The sequence below is a fragment of the Drosophila subpulchrella genome, unplaced genomic scaffold, assembly GCF_014743375.2.
Source record: "Drosophila subpulchrella strain 33 F10 #4 breed RU33 unplaced genomic scaffold, RU_Dsub_v1.1 Primary Assembly Seq354, whole genome shotgun sequence".
Classification (NCBI taxonomy): domain Eukaryota; kingdom Metazoa; phylum Arthropoda; class Insecta; order Diptera; family Drosophilidae; genus Drosophila; species Drosophila subpulchrella.
The window spans coordinates 3514210-3534660 of NW_023665577.1; the positions used below are offsets into that span (position 1 = coordinate 3514210).

A 20451-nucleotide genomic window follows, 5' to 3' on the forward strand; every position below is an offset into this window, starting at 1 on the left:
GATACAAGTATTTAATAAATAAAAGGTATATATATCTACATAGAAATGGTTTCTCTGTTGCCGCAAAGCAAAAACCGCTCTCTAGTTATTTATTCTATTTCTCATTAGCTACTTATTTAACTAACCAACTAAGTAACCGACTAACTAACGGACTAACTAACAGACTGGCTGACTATCTTGTGAAATAAATGCAAACATTACGAACCAACAAAAGCCGCCAAGTGACGATCCGCAGACAATAGAATGGTATTATCGCAGGTGGAAATTTCTCAGCCCAACTTAAAGAGCAAAGAGCTCTTCAGGGTGTCTCATCTCATCGGATTTTAGAAGAAGACAATGCACTCTGAAGATTCACATGTGGCAACTATGCGACAGTTACTTATTTTATTTAGTCGAAAGTCAGTCGGTTAAAAGTCGGTTTGCCAAAGTCTATCAGCTGTCTGCCGGTCCTCCAGCAATTCTTCTCAACTGGTCTCAGTTAGCATGCTAATGATGCAATTAAGTTGTAATCTCAATTAGATTGGAATCGCCTCCATCATGAGCTCATAACTTGTGTCGCTCAAGAATTGCCCCCTAATTGTGGCCCGAGTTGCAAGTTGGATGTTGTAGCAGCTATCAGGTATATCCGGTATTTTAGCGAAAATTTGCATTGTTAGCCGATTTGAACCTTCAACTGTCATTGGAACTTGGATCTTGGCTCTTTGCAGTCTTCACCGTCTTCCACGGAAGACAACTGCTGCCACTGCTGTCAATTAGCCGAACGGAAGAATTCCGCAAATGTCGCTGACTTTGCGGATGTGAAGGGAACCGATCGCCCAGAACTGATGGCTTCTACGATCTTCTATGATCTTCATCAAGTTGTTTATTTAACAAACGTTTCGTGTTTTACATCTAATGGTACAATGAATTACGTCTAGATTTCCTTGGGAGGGAAAGGAGAAGAAGAATGGACGAATTAGTTGTCATTTGGGGAATAATTTACAGTTGCGAGTGAATGGCGACGACAATGACATGATGACATGGTGGTGGTGATTGAGTATTCGAAGGCACGTGGCGTATGCGCAATGCAGTGGCTATCTGCTCCTCACTTCTTGCGGTAAGTGTAGCCACCGTCGGCACTGTAACCCTGCTGAATGGTCTCGGGCACCTGGCTGGGTGCATTGTACTCGTAGCCGGAGTCCTGGGCGGGAGCACTGGGGTAGGGTCCCGAGCTGGAGGATCCACCGGCCGGGGGAGCACTGTAGCTGGACGAGGGACCGCTGGGGAAGTTCAGGGAAGAACCAGCCGATGGTGCTCCATAGGAGCTGGACGGAGCAGAGGGGTAGCTGCCCGAGGATGACGAATGGCTGGACGAGAATGAGCTGGAACCCGATCCGGTGGAGGGAGCTCCGTAGGAGGAGGAGGGAGCGCTGTACGAGGAGGACGGTCCTGAGGCAGGTGCTCCATACGATGAAGATGGCGGAGAGGCCGGTGCCGAGTAGGAGTTGGATGGTGCTGCAGGGTAGGGTCCTCCACTATTGGAGCTCGGGCTGGGTGCGGAGTAAGACGAAGAGGGTGCCGATGGATAAGGTCCTCCACTGTTCGAGCTGGAAGATGGAGCCGAGTACGAGGACGAGGGAGCTGATGGGTAGGGACCACCACTGCTCGAACTGGAAGATGGAGCCGAGTACGAAGATGAAGGAGCAGCAGGATAGGGCCCACCGGTGTTGGAGCTGGAACTGGGTGCGGAGTACGAAGACGAGGGTGCCGATGGGTAAGGTCCTCCACTGTTTGAACTGGAAGAGGGTGCCGAGTAAGAGGATGAAGGAGCTGCGGGGTAGGGTCCACCACTGTTCGATCCCGAGCTGGGTGCCGAGTAAGATGATGAAGGTGCCGAGGGATAAGATCCTCCACTGTTGGCAGAGGCACTGGGTGCGGAGTACGAGGAGGATGGAGCAGCGGGGTAAGGTCCACCACTGTTCGAGCCAGAGCTGGGTGCCGAGTAGGAAGACGACGGAGCGGAGGCATAAGGTCCACCACTGTTTGAGCTCAAACTGGGGGCAGAGTAGGATGATGAAGGTGCCGAGGGATAAGATCCTCCACTGTTTGAGCTCGAACTGGGAGCTGAGTAGGAGCTAGATGGTGCGGAGTGGTAGGAGGAACCACCACCACTGGAACCCTTGCTGAATGAAGGAGCTGCTGAGAAGCTTGATCCTGATCCGCTGCTGGGAGCTCCATAGCTGGACGAGGGCGGAGAAATGGGCTGGAACGAGGAAGAGGGAGCTCCGTAGGAAGACGATGGCGGGGCCACGGGTGCATCGTAGGATGAGGAAGGTCCGGAGGAGTAGCCACTGCTGCCCAGGCTCTGGGTCTTCGAAGGTGCTCCGTAGTTGGTCGATGGCGCCGAAACCGAGGGCACAAAGCTGCTCAAAGGTGCTCCGTAGTTGGGAGAGGGCTTTGATGGACGCGATGCAGGTGGCAGGTAGGAGCTGGTGGGAGCCTGAGGCGGTGCTCCATAGCTGGAGGAGGGTGGTGCGGGCGCAGACTTTGGTGGTCCATAGGAGGAAGAGGGTGCAGCAGGTGCTACATAGGAGGACGATGGTGGTGCGGGGGCTCCATAAGACTTCGATGGCGGTGCTGGGGCTCCATAAGATGGGGATGGTGGGGCAGGTGCTCCATAGGACGACGATGGTGGGGCAGGTGCTCCATAAGACTTGGAGGGTGGTGCAGGGGCTCCATATGATGAAGATGGTGGTGCGGCTGGTGCTCCATAGGATGAAGAAGGAGGAGCAGGTGCTCCATAAGACTTGGATGGTGGAGCGGGAGCTCCATAAGAAGATGATGGTGGGGCAGGAGCTCCATAAGAAGATGATGGTGGGGCAGGGGCTCCATAAGATGACGATGGTGGGGCAGGGGCTCCATAGGACGATGATGGTGGGGCGGGAGCTCCATAAGACGATGAAGGAGCTGCGGGTCTGGGGGCTCCGTAGCTCGAAGATGGCGCCGACTTGGGTGGTCCGTACTTGCTAGAAGGTGGAGCAGGGGCACCATAACTCTGGGAGGGTGGAGCAGACTTTGGTGGTCCATAGCTTGAAGATGGTGGGGCACCATAACTTTGGGAAGGTGGAGCAGACTTTGGTGGTCCGTAGCTAGAAGAGGGCGGGGCACCGTAGCTCTGCGAGGGCGGAGCGGGCCTCGGAGGTCCATAGCTGGAGGACGGGCGACGATGGTGTGGCTTCTTGGCCTGCGGTGGTGGTCCGTACGACTGGCTCGGCCGACTGGGTGGAGGTCCATAGCTGGACGAGGGACGAGAGGCAGGCGGCCCATAGGAGCTTGAGGGGCGTGGAGCAGGTGCCGGGTAAGGGCCACCCGAAGAAGCGCTTAGTGATGGAGCTGCATAGCTGCTGGAGGAACCAGAGTTAAATGATGGGGCAGGTCCGGAGGCGGGTGGAAGGTAGGAGCTGGCGGGCGGGGCACCGTACTTGGAGGAGGGGCGCTGGGGCGAACTGGGTGGCAAGTAGGCGTTGTTCACCGGCGGCTCTGCTCCAACATCGCGGACCACAGAAACGGCCACGATGGCCACGGCGATGACTCCGAAAAGCTGCTGCAAAAACGAGGAAATCACTAAATTAGCTTTTTTCGTGACTCATCGATCGATGATCCACTTCAGTGGGATCTCTTGAGATATACACTGGGAAAACTACTTAAATATATATTAGGAAAAAAGCTTAACAGAATAAATCATTTACTAATGATCAAGTTAAATTAAATAACTGAAGCTTTGTATAAAATCTAGATTGAGACGAAATTTGAAATTTAAATTAATATCTCGACCCATTTAACAAATAGAAATTTGAATATTGATTAATTGATTGACAAAGATTTTTAAACTTGGTATAATGTCTATCTATAAATCAACGATTTAAAGTAATTTGCTAAAAGTAAATAAACCAAATATTGTACTGCACCGAATATTTAATATTTCTAAGATAAATGTATCTTACTAAAATGAAGTCTATTATAAGTGAGGTTAAACCAGTAATGTTAAGTTTAATAAGTTTCAGTCAGGTCAAATAAATTGAAGGATTGCCATGATCTTATATTGATCTTCGAAAAGTCGTAGCTAATTAACAAAAATCATATATATTTTCTTTCAGTGAACTTACCACTCGCATGGCTGCTGCTGCTTCTCCTGGGGATGAGCTCGATGCGCTTCGAATGCAAATTAACCGAACTGCAAAGCGGGAGAAAGGGGGGCATTAGAGAAAAGCAGTTGGAAGTGGATTACTGGCGAAAAAAGTTAGTTATAGAAAGATTACGTTAATGTTGCGTAAGTTTTTACGGGCACCCAAATGACCGAGATGACCGACAGTTAGCCCACGGACCCCGGACCGGGCTTAATCGCTCGTCAATCTTGGCTCGCTCGGTCGGCCAATGCCAAGAACTGGCCAGCAGACGGAGCGTGTCGCCCGGCATTGAAATTGAAGCTGCGGAGTACTCACTACCACTTAATTTGGCTTTTTGTAAAATCGCGAGGGCAGACAAAAGCCACTGGTAAAATCCCATCCGGAGCAGAGTGAAACTCCCTAGCCTTTCTTTGGTAGGAAATTGAATAAAAGGGTCCCAAGATGTAAGTGTTTGTGGGCGTGATCGGCAGCGGCACTGAGCTGTAGCTTTTATGACATTGCAAAATCAGCCACGACAGCTGGCAATTTCCCAGCGCCATCACCCATAACCATTACACCCCCACTAGCTTGCATGTTGGCTTTTCTTTCGACTGTCGAGTGACACATATTTTCCTCTGCAGCTACTGCTGCCAATTACTGTCTTTTCTTTTGGGCACACACTTGGCGACTTGTTGGCTTTTCAGCACTTTGCTTTATTGCTTGGCTCGCGCTGCTTGTTTAGTGGTTGCGACAAATTTTAATTATTTTTCAAAGTCCGCCTAAACGACTGGATGACCCGCTGAATGTGAGGCAATTCTCAGTTGGCCATGCTGATTATGCAAGAATTTTAACGGGCTTAAGAGGACAAGAAAACCAAGTTCTTGAAATTAGTTATGATCTAATTCTAGCCACAAATATCAGTCATGGAAATACACACTTAAAGAATTACGTTTAAAAAGTAATATGATTATTTGAAAGAAGTTAAATCCTGATCAAATACTTTTTACAAAGTATTAATGGTTATTAAAATAATTTTTTTGTTTAATAATTATCAAAACTTATTTGCTTCTGTAGATAATGCTTTAAATTGTGTCCTTTTAAAAATTGTAAAAAAATGTTCTTTAGGTATTAATACGATTATTTAGGATGATTTAAAACTTTTTACACCTTTTTAATAGTGTTTAAATCAAAAAGTGCATTCACTTTGTTTTATAGTAATTGAAATCCTCTTTTCTAACAGTAACTGCTGAGTATAGGTTCAAGACACTCTTGCTCTTAGTCCTGCAGCGTTATAATAATAACGCTTTAGAAACGTTTAGCTTTTTGCACTATAATATTCAATTGATATTGATAAAAATAAATATTCTGACAAGGAAAATCCATTATTATTTGATAAATGACGATTAGTATTAATCCTGTTTAAAGACTTGGCCACTTTTCGTTATTTATGATGCCGATGACTTGTGATATATGCTTTCAAATGAGTTATCCTTTATTCAGCACTAACCGTTTTCGTGGGCACCAGATGCTTCTTTGATTTTTTTGGGGCACTTTGCTGACGATGCTCTGCCGATGGACGAATGCGAACTACACTGCTGTGTGATGCGCAGCATGCACTTTTATACAAAAATCATAACCAGGCAAAGCCGCAAAAATAAAGACACAAACGAAACAAAAAAAATTTAAAAAAAACAATAACAATGCGGACAGACGAAAATCAAAAGCTCCAAGCCCCCAAACACCAAACACAATGAGAAGAAGACGCTGGCAGCGGCAAGTCTTCGAGTTTGGTACTTTATGTAACACTTCAAATGCACTCACTCTTCGCGAGCCACAAGCTGGAGTTAAAGCCACAGAAACCACCAGCAAAGCGGCAAAAGCAGCAAAGGCAGCAAACCAGCAACCACGACGCATGCGCGACTTCGCCGCCAAAGCTGCGCATCTGCCCCAGTGGAAAATATATATAAAGACAAGACAGAACGAAATAGTCGAGTGCCTCGACTATCAGATACCCGTTACTTAGCTAACCAACTTAAACATAAATATTCCATCGATTAGAGGCGAAAAATCATCGATGCTTACATTTTCATCTACTCTATACTTATATACCTATACGAAAATATATTAAACTTAGAGTGGACCTGGTGTCATGCTGCGAAAAATCTCTAGAATCTGCTTAATTTTTCCCAACTTTCTAGCTTACATAATTTCGGAGATTTAACCATTCCAACAGCCGGACAGAGAGACGGACATGGCAAGTTCGACTGGACTAGAGATACCGATCCAGAGTATATATATACTTTATAGGGTCGAATACTCTTTACTCCACCTGTTACATATTTTCTGACAAATGCAACACACCCTTTTATTAACGGGCATTGAAAAATAACAAAAGCAACGTCTCCGACAAAGCTTTTAGCATTTGTTTTTGCACTGATAAATCCACATCGATCGGGTGCCAAGTTCAGTGGCAACATCTGTCATCGGCTTTGCCTTCTGCATAAAAAGTCTTAAGTGCCTGCTAAATTGGTCTATTAAAAAGCAGTATGCTGTGCCTAAAACTGCAAGTTGGGCGGCGAACTTCTGTTTAATTAGTATTTAATGGCCTTGCAAAAAACTTGTTAAATATTATTTGAAGAAATGTGTAAGCAAAGGCACCACTGCGTACGAGTAGTAACTTATTATTATTTACTAATTAGTAAAGCATACATAAAAAAACCCTAACTATATATATAATAAAAGTACTATTTACGAGTATATATTTAAAAATACTTTAAGGAGCCAATGTATTGTTATAAAAATCTTCATAATCATTTTAAAATAATTTGAGCAACTGTATTATTTAGCTTTTTATGAAGAAAACACATCTATACTTCCAGAGTCTCAAAAGTAATACAAAGTTTAAATACGACAACTTTAACTGAATACTTAAAGAAACTGATAAGAAAGTTTTTATAAAAAAATTGGGTCACCGAAATGAACATTTAAAAAACGTATTAAAAGTAATTACGAAAAAATAAAATAAGAAGCTAGACTTCTAATAATAAGGCCCTTGATACGAGCAAGAAGATATCACATATTTTCTAAATTTTTTGGGAGTTGTCCTTAACATACAATACATAGCACTATTGCTGCATCTCCAAGATAATAGAACCCTGCCCAATCAATCAATAACCAAATTATACTGCAGTAGTCAGCGATGTTTTATTTATCTTAGGCCACAGTTGGTGGCATCTCGGGCTTCTTCCAGATGTAGCTGGCCCAGGGGATGCACTCCTTCAGCAGGTGCATGTAGGCCAGTCCCTTGGGGCAGTCCACCTCGGTGGCCGGAGTGCCGAGGGTCTCGCACAGCCAGTACTTGGCGGCATCGAAGTGGTGGGTGAAGGTCTTGCCAATCTCGGCCTCATCCTTGCAGGCGGAGCGACCCGCATCCGCGTTCGCACCAGCCACCAGGAAAGCGGCCAAAAAGATGGCGCACAGAGCAATAACTGCTGTAAAAGAGTGATGAAACAATAAGTAATCGATTGCGAAGTAACATTAAAATGCCACCTCACACCCACCAGACTTCATGTTCGGCTGTGAAAGTTTCTCGGTAGAAGGAACCAACTGAGACTCCAACCTTTCGGGGTTGGAACTTTTATACTTTCAAGGGGAAACAGTGCCGAAAAAGAAATGAAAACAAGAATAATAAAAGTATTGACATTTCGACACACGCGCCGCATCCGTTGGTTATTATCAAGGGAGCAGAGTGAAAAGTGGGAGGGAACAGCATTTTTATCAAGATGGGGAGATGCCAAATATTATGGACTCCATGGGTGGAAAGGCGAAAGATAGCGAATATATATTGAAACATTATTTAATGCAACATCAGGTAGCAGATAAGAACCCAGTGCACTTTTAATGGACTCTTCTTGTAGCAATCCAATATTTAATAATGATTTGGCACACAGCCAAGCCCCTACATTATCATCAAAATGTTGATTTAAATAAATTGTAAAGCACACAAAATTATTAATAAACCATATTTGTATAAATATTTACATGTTTTCGTTGAAAGAATTCGCAGATCAGCTTAATGTCTTTAAATCTGATTCATTAATTTTTAGTAATTCAAACAAATAGTCATCCGACATAATAACCATGACTATTTGTTGACACTTTGTCAAGTGTGAACCCAGCTGGCCTGGCGAATCCATAATCGGATATTTCCATAATTTATAAAACAAATGCCGAAATGTGAATCCATTTCAATTGTGCAACATTAAAGACTATCATTCATTAATTAATTGCTTACCATTTTTTCAATGGGCATTTTTTTTGTTTTGTCATTTTTGCAAAAGTATTTTGCATTTTTGTTAACTGTTTGTTTCTTTGTTGCTTTTTGCTTTGTTTGGCTTTGGTATCGGAGCTTCGGGCGCCACTTGACCAATATAAATGGCAAGAGGAGGCAAAAATAAAATATGGCAAAAAACCTCACGAAATGTGCAGGCTGAAAAAACTAAAAACCGTTTAGCAGCCCGAGTGGGTTTGAAAACAAAAACCCTGAAAATCGCTTACAAAATGTTTTAAAATGTAATTACAGCTTCCGCATTGAGAGGTGGCCCACTGGGATGGGTTGAATGGAAAGGGGAGATGTCCAATCAGCCAGCAGGTGACCATATTTTCCACTGGTTTTTTGGCCAAGATGACGCTGCCGTATCGCATCGCATGTGTTAAGCCAACTGATTATTTCAGGTTGGCCAAGATGTGATGGTGGCAACGCAGTGCAGCGGCTAATTATCGATTAAGCCGACACGCTCGGGCTCTGGGCCAAATCCAATTAATGCGGCCAAGTGAAATGCGGCTCGTTATGATTGCCGTTGCTTAAACACACATTTAGGGCGACATCCGCAGGCGGGAGGCTAAAAATAAATAGAAACTCATTTGGACTAAGTGATTTTGCTTGTGCAGCAAGTATCGGAATAACATGAATACTGAGTACGATAAGGAAAATTCGGTACTACTATAAATATGCCAATTTTTAGCCTTCGATTGCAACACTTTCATCATGAACAAGGGTGAGGCACATCATCTTGAAACCAAACAAGGAGTTTTTGTTATATTTTCTTGATTAACATATAGGTACCCTCATCTGCTGCCTGCTTCTGGGCCTCTTCCTGGCCCTCAGCTCCGCCTACAACGGCCAGGACATCTACGCCGAACCCAACTGCGCCATCGTCGAGGACCACGGCCGCAAGTTCCGCGACATCTCCGACCCCACCCACTACTGGGTGTGTCCCGAGGGCCAGGAGAAGGCCGACTACATCCAGTGCCCCGACAACTACGCCTTCATGGAGCAGCAGCAGGACTGCGTGGTCTGGGAGCAGTGGAAGTGGGTTGAGCCCTACACCAAATAAACAGGCCAACTCTCCCCGAGATTCGCCGAAAGTCTAAGCCGTTTATGTTTATTTTCTGCGGCCAACTTTTGATTGGATTCGATGGGATTTACGGCCGGGTCAGGATGGTGGGGTCATTGGTAGTGCTAATAAATTAATTATGTGTCCTAAATTTGGGCTGTACAGTGGAGCGTTTTTATGTGAAACTTGAGAGAAATTCACAAGAAACGTTCTTATCACATGGCTTATCTTCGTTCTATCTTGCTATCAAAAATAGAGAAAATACTTTCAATGTATACAAAATTTCATCATGAAAAGTTCTTACTTAGATAACAAATTTAAGGTTTTTTTCTAAATAGAGGTTTTTCTTGATCTGATAGTTTTTGATATTTCTTTGGGAATTAGTTGTACAACCATTATAATCCAATCCAGAGAAATGCAAACGTAGCATTTTCTAACCAAAGCCTTTCTTTTAACTGATGCCTATTATGTTTTCAAATTATTTCAAATAGGTGTTTTCATGGATACACAGCTGAAGTATTTATATTACGACTCTGAGATAATAACAAGAAAATCGAAAGCATAAGCCAATCCACAAATCCCAAAAAATTTCATGACTGCCCTGTAATCTGAAAACTCCAAGTCACCGTATCTTAAATCCATTGTATAACACGGCAACTGCTGGTGGTGGCCTGCCTGTTTTCACTGTGATGATGCTGCCTTGGACCTGAACTTGAGCCCCACCTGAGTCTGCAGCCCAATGCCCGATGAGGCAGAACTTTTAATTAACCAAGGCGAAGATACACACGTCTGCCGACGGTCCCCAGGGGCCCTGGGATGTGGGCCCTATGCCGTAGGCCATGGGCCATGGGCCATCGTGATGTCACGGGTGAACCGAATACATGTACGGAATATGAGATACGTCTGATAAACGATAATTAGGCAGTGCGTGTCTGTTGCGCTTGTAATGTTATCTAACACCTCTTCGATTGGCAATCAAAGCCGTTGCCGCTGTGCTGCTACCACAATCAATCAACTGGCATTGTGTCTGCGATCGACAATCATTCAAAATGCGAAGAGGTGAAAAAATAGAGCCAAAGTCGCACTCCAGAGCCAGTGCTCCAATTTGGGGCTTAACAAAATATGTGTATAAAAATTGGAGCTCACAAATTTTGAGTTTTTTATGCGTTCGCTGGGTAAAAGTCATAAATATCAAAGCGTGGCGAAGAGAAACACACGGCGCTCGCATTAAAAGTGAAAAGTACTTCAATAAATTTAGTTAGAAATCATTGCCGCAATGCAAACACGCAGTTTTCTCAAGTGTTCGGTTCGCTGTGGGCTCGTTGTGGATGCCCCACGGCTGTTGGGGGCACTTCAATCGATGATGGCATCACATAATGAATTTGGAGGTGCTTCGGCCCTCACCAACCCAAAATATCTCAGGCCCGCCATTGAAGAAAGTGAACGCGGCCTTGACAAGGCGAGGGAGGTCCATTATCTGCATAAAGATAACACTCTATTCCCATTCCCATTCCCAGTCCCATTCCCAGTCCAACTCCCATCTCCCTAGCAATGACAAAAGGTAATGGCAATGGCAATGTCAATGGCAATGACGATGAAATCTAGATACTCGTACCCCTAGTGGGGCATGAAAACAAAGCACTGGCACTAGTTGCCTCATTTGCCAATACAATATAGTAATGTGGGTTCATTGTGTTTATCAGATGTCGCCTCGTTTCTGGGTTAAGATGAGCTGCAGCCCCAATCTCGAGAGCTGTGTCGCACTTGGCCAGCAATTACATCTAAAAACGACATCTATAATTATTCCCATTATGTATTTACGAGTATCTATTATGCATCTATGCAGAGTTGTGCAAATATGGCAAACACTTATCAAGAAATAAGCTCTGGCATTGAACCAATTTTCACGTCTTTGTTTCCAGCTAATAAATAAATAACCATTAATGACAAAATCGTTTAATGACAGATCAATAAAGGATTGGCTCAATGGCATGCAATGCAATTTAATATAATTCGTGTACTTCTGTGCTGCATTCAAACAAATACAATTACGTTTATTTGAAGAAATGTACTTTGGAAAATCAGAAAATATTTTAAGCAAAATTAGAAATTAAAAAAAAAAGAGTGAACTCAGAAGAAGGTAAGTTTTATTTTTTCGGCCATTCTTTAACTAATTAAGTAATTTAAACTCTACATTTTCTTTTCCACTTATTAATCAATTGCCTGCTCCACTACAAACTCAGTAAAAAACTGAATATTTGAATATTTAATTAAGTTTGAGATCCCATTAATATTCCGCTACAAAATGCCAAGCTACCATGGACCAAGTTTTAAGTGTCGCTCGGCTTTATGCAAACATTTGCATTAAGGATTAACTTCTGTGACCTTCACTAATTGGGTCTGAAAAACTTTTGAGTTTCCTTGTCATTGGGCCACTAACATTTTCTGGTAATTATCTATCGCAATCCATCTCAATCCAGCTGCCGAGCCAGAAACCGCAGGCCGTGCTGCTTTGATTGATCGCTCCACTGATTTGACTGATAAGAAAACATATGTGGGTACCCTCTATGGGCATATAGCCAGGCCATCCGTACATATATCTAAAACATGGGCTGTCAGGCCAGGTGAGTGACAAATTGACATGTCGCAAAAATGATGAATTTACCAGCGGCGGGCGGACAGAAGGAAATCCACTGACAGATAGATAGATATATGTACGTCTGACTGAATGCTGAACTCCGACTGAAGAAGTAGAATCCAAATGACCTTTCATCAAGCTGACAAATAATTCAAAGCGACATGACTGCAAGAACCGCCCTCAAGCGATCTGAAAAATGGTAGTTGAGTGCTCTGGGCTCGAATTTAGCATAGGTCAAAGTTCAAAGCTGAAGCGAGATTTCGGTTCAAGTCCACTGTTGACGTCATTGAGTCAGAGCATCCAAAGGGGCATCCAAAACGTACCCACATCAGGAACAATAAGCCCGAGCTGTAAGCGAAACTGAAACCCAATTTTAAAGTGGTGGCGTGAGGGATATCAACACCATCTCGTCCGCATCTCACCTGTCAGCCCTTACCTGGTTTTTTGCTTTGCTCTTGGCCGGGTGGCAGTTCAGGCATTTCAGCCAATCCCCCCCGTGATATGCCGGCATTAATTTTTCACAGTCTGGCCCTCGTTTAGGCATACGCAATTTATATGCATTAAAACTTTATTCCTCTTTCAAATGTCGCTGTTCATCTGCAACGATTGCGAGGAATCTGAGTGATTGAGGTCTGTCATCTGCACACTGTTAATTGAATTGAGGGCTTACACAACCAAACAAAGCCTGAAAATGTTAAATATTTCAGGATTGAGATTCGATGTCCTTTGTTCTTCTCAAAAATAATTAGAACATTGTTTGCCATCCCATTTCCATGTTAGTGCACTCTACAGAATGCTTACTGCTAAGTATTACTTTTGGGTTACCTTCCATGACTAACAACTTTTCGGGCAACTCTACACCAAAAAACAGACTTGGTATTTAAAGTAGAAATTTTTTAAAGATTTATTCGGCTTTACTCCCAATATAGTGTTTTTTAACAAGCCACAAGGGATTAATACACCTGATTTTAAGTATTCCAAAAAAAGTTTGAAAAAGTTTCAACATTTTGAAAGTAGTTACATTTTCTTTTTTAATATTAAAACTTATATCTGTTGCTCAATAACATTATTTGTCATATCCACCGAAACAATTTTAATACAAATTTAAAAAAGATAAGTTTTTTTTCAGTGCTTCCCATAGCCCACAGAAACTCTTTGGTAGTAAGTAATGCCAAATCATCGCCAAATTCCAGAACTTTTTTACAATTTCAAAATGTGAGGATGAGGAAAGGGGTGAAGCGGAAACTGCACTTTTCCCTGCGAAAAGCTTTCACCACACTCGCTTCTCCTCGATTCTCAATTCCAGCCGTGCTGAACAGCTGATGAACAGCTGGAAGTCATATGTGTCTTACTGCGAGCACTGGAAGTCGTCGCTGGAAGGCAGAGCGTGTTCATTCTGCCAGGAACCGAAGGAATAACGGCTCCGCCTACCGCTTCCAGTCGACTCCTAGCTGATGTGGGTGTATGTGTGTGTGTGCGTGGGAGAGGACTTTGCAGTTGTGTGGGTGACAAGGCCACACCCACGCGGCCATGTTTGAATGAAATAACGGTAAAGGCAGTAAAAGCAAATGGCAAAATCAAACGGGAATTGTGGGGGGAGGGGGGTTTGCAAATACACTTTTGGGGAACGATGGAATGAAGCTTGAGCCACAAAATGGAACTTGAAACACAGTAATCTGAATTTAGGTTACAGGCTAAAGGAAAAGGGACAGACAGAGAGTGACAGAGGGAGAGAGAGAGAGAGCGAGCGTGGGTGGGTAGTACAAATTAACTGCAAGTGTTGTTTTCGTTGTTGTTTCGCGCTTAGTAAGTTAGTTAAGGTCATCGAAATGTCAAAAGTTGCATTCTCCGATTTACGAGGGGCAGGGATATTACACACGCACACCAAACGTTTGTCCCGCTGACATTGGTTTTCAGTTGAGTTGACAAAACAAAGCGGAAAGCGTGCGACTTTTGCAATTAATTTTGGCGGACTCGCCCTTCAAAAACCACACGACTATTTGAATATTTCTGGAAATTCCCTTGGGTTTTTAATTTTATTTTCGTCCATCTAATAATGCTCATTCCCTCTCTTTTGCACCCATTCAAAAGTGGCTTTGATGTCGGCCATTGTAAGCTCTTCTTCTTTTCATTTTCGGCTCACTTACACACTTCAACACTTTCGGCAGCCATTTTGATGGCCGCTGTTCCTTTGAAATTCCACCACTCGTGACACTCACACACAGTAACAGCCACACACACTCTTACGTGCAGAGAAGGAAATTCCTTAGCACTCTTTTGTGGGTTCCGCTTTTCCTTTTAGGCATCTGCCCTCTCTTTCTCACCCTGACTTTCTCCGTCTCCCTCGCGCTGCTCAAAGCGTCTTCTTAATTTTAATTTTATTGATATTATTCAGTTTGCGCAGATTCCATTAGATTTTATTGCTCACCGCATTTTATGCATTCTCCGCAATTTTCCCCCAATTTGCTTGGCAATTTCCAGATTAGTTTTCCGCTCAAGAGACACATATTAACTTTTAATAGAACTACGAAATTTCTGTAACTGGAAAAACTTATAAATTAATTAATCAACAAAACTTACTTAATTTTGAATAAAATATGTTAATATTTTCATTAAAAAGCTTTGAAATGTTAAATAAACGTTTTAAGGCTCTGAACTTGTTTAAAAATTGATAAGGATCTTTCGGCATTTTTCTAAAAGGCGTTTTTCTAAAAGCAAAGGAAAGCATCTAAATAGAGTTTATATCTTAACAAAATTAAATAAAAATTAAATATGACATAGTTTGTATGTTCTTCTTAAAATACAGCAAGCAAAAATTATATAATATATAGCTTCTTCACTGGAATTCATTTGAAATATAGTTCTGTGGACAATTAGTGAGTTGTTTTGGGATAAATAAAACTTTCCAATTTTAATAATTGATAGACAGAAACTTAAGTGAAAACTGTTTTGCTTAATGCTGATTACCAATTAGTTATATTTTGCAAAGGTTGAGTTGCCAGAGTTCCACTTGATCTGAAAACTTTTAAATTAACTGGTAACTTAATATTGATTTATGGAAGGGGTTGTCCTCCCACGCAGCGTCCGCTTATCAAATTGCGTTTCGGTTGGGAAAATTCGGAGTCGCTTTACCAGCAGCCTTAACTCTCAACTCTTTACCTTCAGCAACTCCCAGTCCTTCACCACCAGGACAGCCGCGCTAACGAGGCATCAGCTCGTGTTACCCTTCTTGATCCAGGGTCCTTCGTCCTTCATCCTTCATCCTTGGACGTCACACTCCCTTTTGGCTCAGCTGACTGGTCGACTCCGGTACAAAGAGCCCAATCAATTGCAACTATAAGTACTCGCAATTAGCGTTGCCGGGGGGCTTATGCAATCAGTGTAAACGGATCGGATTGAGAATGTATATATTTTCAGTGGTTTATGCTCGTTTGCCTTTATGAATCGCCAATGAAGGTTGCAGTTCATTTTGGTTCAACCCGCAATCGCATAATGTCATTTTGGGAAACGGTGATGCGAATGAAAGGCTACGTGAGTGTGTTACAGGACTTTAATTAACATTAAAACCTTTAAAGTGAGGATAAATGTATTTGAATTATATTTCATAATTTTAATATTTTATCTTTTTAATCTTGCAACATAAGGAGAGACCTGTCAAATATTTTCCCTGTCAATTTATTGAACCAAATATTAATAACCTACAGTTGGCCATTAATCTTTGGCCTATAACTATTAATCAAAATGTATTTGTTTTTTTTTTGGGAAATCCTTTGGGAAAGTGTTAGCTGTCAATTAGATTGTTTTAAACAAATTAAACTTTGCTATCCTTCATATATTATGTAGACTCTGTAATACTCGCTGTGTTGGGAATACATCAGTTCAGTATTTAAACGTCTAAAAAATCATCTACCATTATTCTGAATTATAATCTGCACACATAACCGTTCCAGGCCTTTCAAAAAATCGGTTTCAATACTCGTTAGCTTTAGGCATCTTTCACCTTCTGTGTTGCACTGCAAAATAGAGTGACTTTCCTCGTTGTTGCACCTCTTCAGCCCTGATAAATCCTGATGTCCCCAGCAATTTCTGAGTACGTATCATACCTTGTTTACCTTTGGCCGCCACTTGCTGTGCCGTCTCAGCTCCGAAATGAACTTTGTCGCAGCGGGAACCCGACTCCCCCTGAATTTCCGTGACTGCCGTCAAACGTTGCGCCCAGGGGAAGCGTGTGGCACCAGCAAGGGACCGAAAATCCAGACTCTGCCACTGACAGCCGCAGCAACAACCCAACAACCCGACTGGCAGGCTGGCAGGTATCCTGCTGTCTATCTGGCTGTCAATATCGCGCAGAAAGGATCGGCGGCACTATGAAGCCATCAAGCTGGATGGCAATGGAAATATATTTTAAGGGAAATATAATTTAAACCTCCTGTGACGGGTGGTCAGGCAAGGAGAGGATGGTAAAAGGGTTCCTTGCGCCTGGCAGGACATGCCAAGAACCGGTTGTGGATATGCTGCGGTCGGAGCAATCCAATTAGGCCAGTGCAGGATTTAAGGCGTTTAGCGTTAGTTCTCGTTACCAACAAACTGCTTCCAAGAGAAGATATATTCAAAAATACCCACATGCTATAAAAATCGATAGAATGTAACGAGGAAGGAGGGTGGGTACATGGTATAAGGTATAAGGTATATATTATAAGGTGGTGGGTGGGTTAAATGGGTGGATGGGGTTCACCTTGGCCAAAACGAGACCCAAAGGCGCAGCGTGTTATTTACAAGTGTTGTTTTTGTTTCTATTTCTGGGCATGTTTTTTGTGTTTTTATTTTTCTTACTGCCGGTGGTGGTTGCAGAGTGGTCGTGGTGTCTGTTTTGCGGCTCGCTTACATCCAAGCAGATGCCAGACTAACCCGTCATCTAATTGCCAAAAGGCGGCATACAACACCATACCCCCGGCATTACTGCACTCGTGCTGGCATGACTGAGTCCCTAATTGAAAATAAACATTAAGGTACGCAATTAAATATGCTGCAGTCTGGCCTGTTTACTGGGTTCGTTATCCCGCTTTGAAGTTCATTTTATCCTCATTTTTATTGCCTCGAGCGTCGAGTTCTCGAGCACCCTGATCCTGGAACTTTCCGCTGACTTTCAGTCACCTTCCGGTGTCGAATTTCAATTGTTTGCACCACTTTACTGGCGGAGAATTAATTAATCGCCTGGTCGGCTCCGTTTCGCAAAATGACAAATGATGGCACATCTCTCGGGTCAAACAATTAGCTGTAAATTAAAATTGTATTAAGCTTAACTGCGGCGCAAATCGACGACGGATAAAAACGGGCTATTGCCGACAGTTAGGCTTCTTTAAGAAAGTACGGAACATCTTGTTAAACATCTTTAAAAGCTTAATTTGAAAATGGTTTGACTTCAATACATTTGTTTTAATTTATGTATATGTTTTTTTTGCCCTGGAGAAACATTAATAACATCTTGAGTGACACAGAGTGTCTCTGGAGATTTTGAATTCGGTTGCTTTTAAATTACAAGTTGTCCTAAGCACATATGAATAAATTACAGATGCCATGAAAATTCATGTCTTAGTTCTACATTACATTTGAAGATTATTTAAGAAAATTAGACATCAAAAGAAGGATTTTTTTATGAGCATTCTGTATTTCATTTGAAATGGTAAAATTTTCTTAAATATTTAGAAAGACTTATATATAAATTTTCCCATAATAATAAATATCAATTTTAAATGGAAGTCGCTGTTTTTTATATGAACAATTGTTAAACAAAATATTATTAAATACTCATAATGCCTAATTATTATTATTATGTATATCCCGTGTAAATTAAATACTAATTTTCCTCACCCAATATTTGGAGATTACTTAAATATTTTTAATTATTAAATAAAATATTTTTAAGCATTCATAAAGTCAGCTTTCTATACTTATACATCCCCTATAAATAGAATATTATTTGTTCCTTTCTTTCTCAAGATTCGTTTGATAACAAAATACTTTTCTTTAGTAAGTGCGATACTTTTGTTCGAGCTAAAGAAGTTGGACTGTATTATAGCAGCATTATTTCTTTTATTTTCGCTGCTAAGTTTTGGGTGCCCATGCTTTTTGTTTGGTCTATTGTGGGTGCCTGACGGGCTCGTTTTCTTTTTCTTGGGGTCCGCTTATTTTTGCCTTGCGTGCCTTGTAGACATTTTTCTCTGTTTTGGCCCGTGGTGCGTACCAGGTAACCTTGTTTCCAACCACTTTTGGGTGGGCCACAGTACGTTGGCCCGCTGGACGCTTGTGCCATATAATTTGGCCCCCGCACACAGAGTGTTGTTATATTTAAGCCGCGTTGCAAACATCCGCAAGCCACCTAACCACCAGAGAAGACCACACCCACTCCTCCGGCAAAGAACACGCACACGGTGCAAACGAGGCACACCTTGATTTACCTTTGAGAAGGAGGCACCTCCTCCTCCTCCTACCCCTCCCCCACGTTCTCCTCATTTTCCCAGGTCCTTGGGCTCATATCGATCGGTGCATTAAAAGTTTCTCACTCTACTTTGTAAATAAACCTAATAAAAGAAGCTGCAAAAATAGTTTCCAGCACACCAAAAATTTACACTCGTAATTGCTTTTACGTGGCTGGATTTTGAAGGTTTTCGACTGCTGATTGGGGACTTGGCAGGGCGAACTTTAAATGCAAAGCGAAACTTTGTATGAGCTGTAAAGAAAAAACGAATAAATTATAGTGGGCGAGTCATGCCATTCATGAACTCAGGCCCGATAATCAATCAATAAAACTGCTCTAACCTTGACATGACTTTCAGTTCAGCTGCCTGTTCTCATTTGCTCGCACTTTGTAAATGCAAATGGAAATGTAATCAACTAACTAGCGGAATATCCGTTGGACACCTTATCTTCACTCAGTGGGTCACTTGACGGCGCTTTTCCTGTAAATTAAAAAGGAGAACTCGACAGAAAACTTGTGCCCTAATCACCCAGACTTGCAAAGCGGTGAATAAATTTTCAACTTTTTATATCCCACAACTTTTTGCATAAGAAATGAAAGGCTAGTGACAGAGAAAAAGAGTTGAGACAAAAGGTGGGAATGTAGCAGAAAACTTTGCCATTGAATTCTTGAGTATGCCATGTTCGGGGTGCCCGGTTTTATGGTCTTAACATAATTTTGTGGCCTTTTGAGCCCAAGTTAAGCTTTGATAAATTGCAGAAAGTGCTTGTCAAGTGATAAATGACAAAGAAATTGGCAAATTGTGTGGCGGTTGGGGCGAAAATATCCCAGATATCCCAGAAAAGCTGGTCAAAAACAGGGGTGTCAAAAAAGAGATTGTTGCGGGTGTTGGCCACTGCATTGCAGTCACACCAGATATTAATCAGCGTCCTTTTCTGCTCGACATTCTTATTGTCTGGACCACTTGAAAAGAAATGTCTGTTTATTGTTCGGGCAATTGCTGAAAATTATCAAAGAAATTGCTATACCGATTGGTCTACAGGGAGGTTAGTTGTTGTAAAATAATTACAAGTGCAGGCAGTAAAAAAAAAACAAGCAAAAATCCATTGTTGTAAATTAATTACATTTCGAGTGAGTGTGTGTGGGTGTTTTTATGGCTAGGGAGTGTAAGTAAACTGGGCAAATAAATCCCCAAAAAACAGGCTGCCTTACATAAGCCCCGAAATGTGTGCTACGAAAAATGGCAAACGCAAAAGGCACGCAATGACAAAATGGGTAAAAGAAAAGCCAAACACCGACAGGTGAGAGTGGCCGAAGGAAATTGATTTTCTTCGCACAGTGCGAATAGAATTTTATTCAAATGTGCTCAACTGGGCGAGAGTAATGGGCCTGGGAAAGCGGAGGGAAAAGCCATGGCAGGGCAGGATTGCCAGCCAATTGGCCGGATGCCCGGCGGAGGCGCAGGCGCATGCGCAGTTGTCCTGCGCCCTGGAAAAACGCACGGCGGGGAGCTCGGCCTTCCAGGCTGAATACCGACAAAAACGACGAGCTCTGGCCTTTTCCACTGGGCAAACCATCGCCAGACAGAAGTTACCTTTGCTCCTGCCCGGACGACTGAACGCACGCTGCTGCTGTTTCGCCGTAGTCTCGCCGCCCGTCGCCTGGAAAAAAAATAGAAAAAATAATAAGAACTTCCCGGAGCAGCAGAGCTCCAGAGCTCTACCAAAACCGAAATCATATTTTTTGTGGACCAGGGAATCTATCTGTAATCTATTGAGGAAAATCCAAGCGAGC

General features: G+C 42.6%; 4 protein-coding genes across 4 annotated transcripts in view; 2 read left to right on the top strand and 2 right to left on the bottom strand.

The window, feature by feature from the left end:
• Positions 1 to 886: 886 nt before the first annotated feature.
• LOC119560225 (extensin) lies at positions 887 to 6235 on the bottom strand. Its single transcript, XM_037873582.1, is given in 5 exon segments — positions 887 to 3583; positions 4146 to 4213; positions 5653 to 5685; positions 5688 to 5740; positions 6228 to 6235. Coding segments are annotated over 5 exon segments (2661 nt in total). The 3' UTR covers positions 887 to 1084.
• A 1123-nt stretch (positions 6236 to 7358) lies between these two features.
• Positions 7359 to 7728, bottom strand: LOC119560883. Its single transcript, XM_037874560.1, has 2 exons — positions 7706 to 7728; positions 7359 to 7636 (listed from the first exon to the last, which is right to left on the bottom strand). The coding sequence occupies exons 1-2, from the start codon at positions 7713 to 7715 to the stop codon at positions 7359 to 7361; spliced, it is 288 nt and encodes a 95-aa protein (XP_037730488.1). The 5' UTR covers positions 7716 to 7728.
• Positions 7729 to 9192: 1464 nt separating this feature from the next.
• On the top strand, positions 9193 to 9541 carry LOC119560226. The gene is made up of 2 exons (XM_037873583.1): positions 9193 to 9202; positions 9267 to 9541. The coding sequence occupies exons 1-2, from the start codon at positions 9193 to 9195 to the stop codon at positions 9539 to 9541; spliced, it is 285 nt and encodes a 94-aa protein (XP_037729511.1).
• Positions 9542 to 20040: 10499 nt separating this feature from the next.
• The window catches only part of LOC119560229 (choline O-acetyltransferase), a 28460-nt gene continuing 28049 nt past the window's right edge, over positions 20041 to 20451 (top strand). Inside the window, exon 1 of the mRNA XM_037873591.1 lies at positions 20041 to 20422. Coding sequence (XP_037729519.1) covers positions 20041 to 20422 — 382 coding nt within the window. The remainder of the gene's footprint in view (positions 20423 to 20451) is intronic.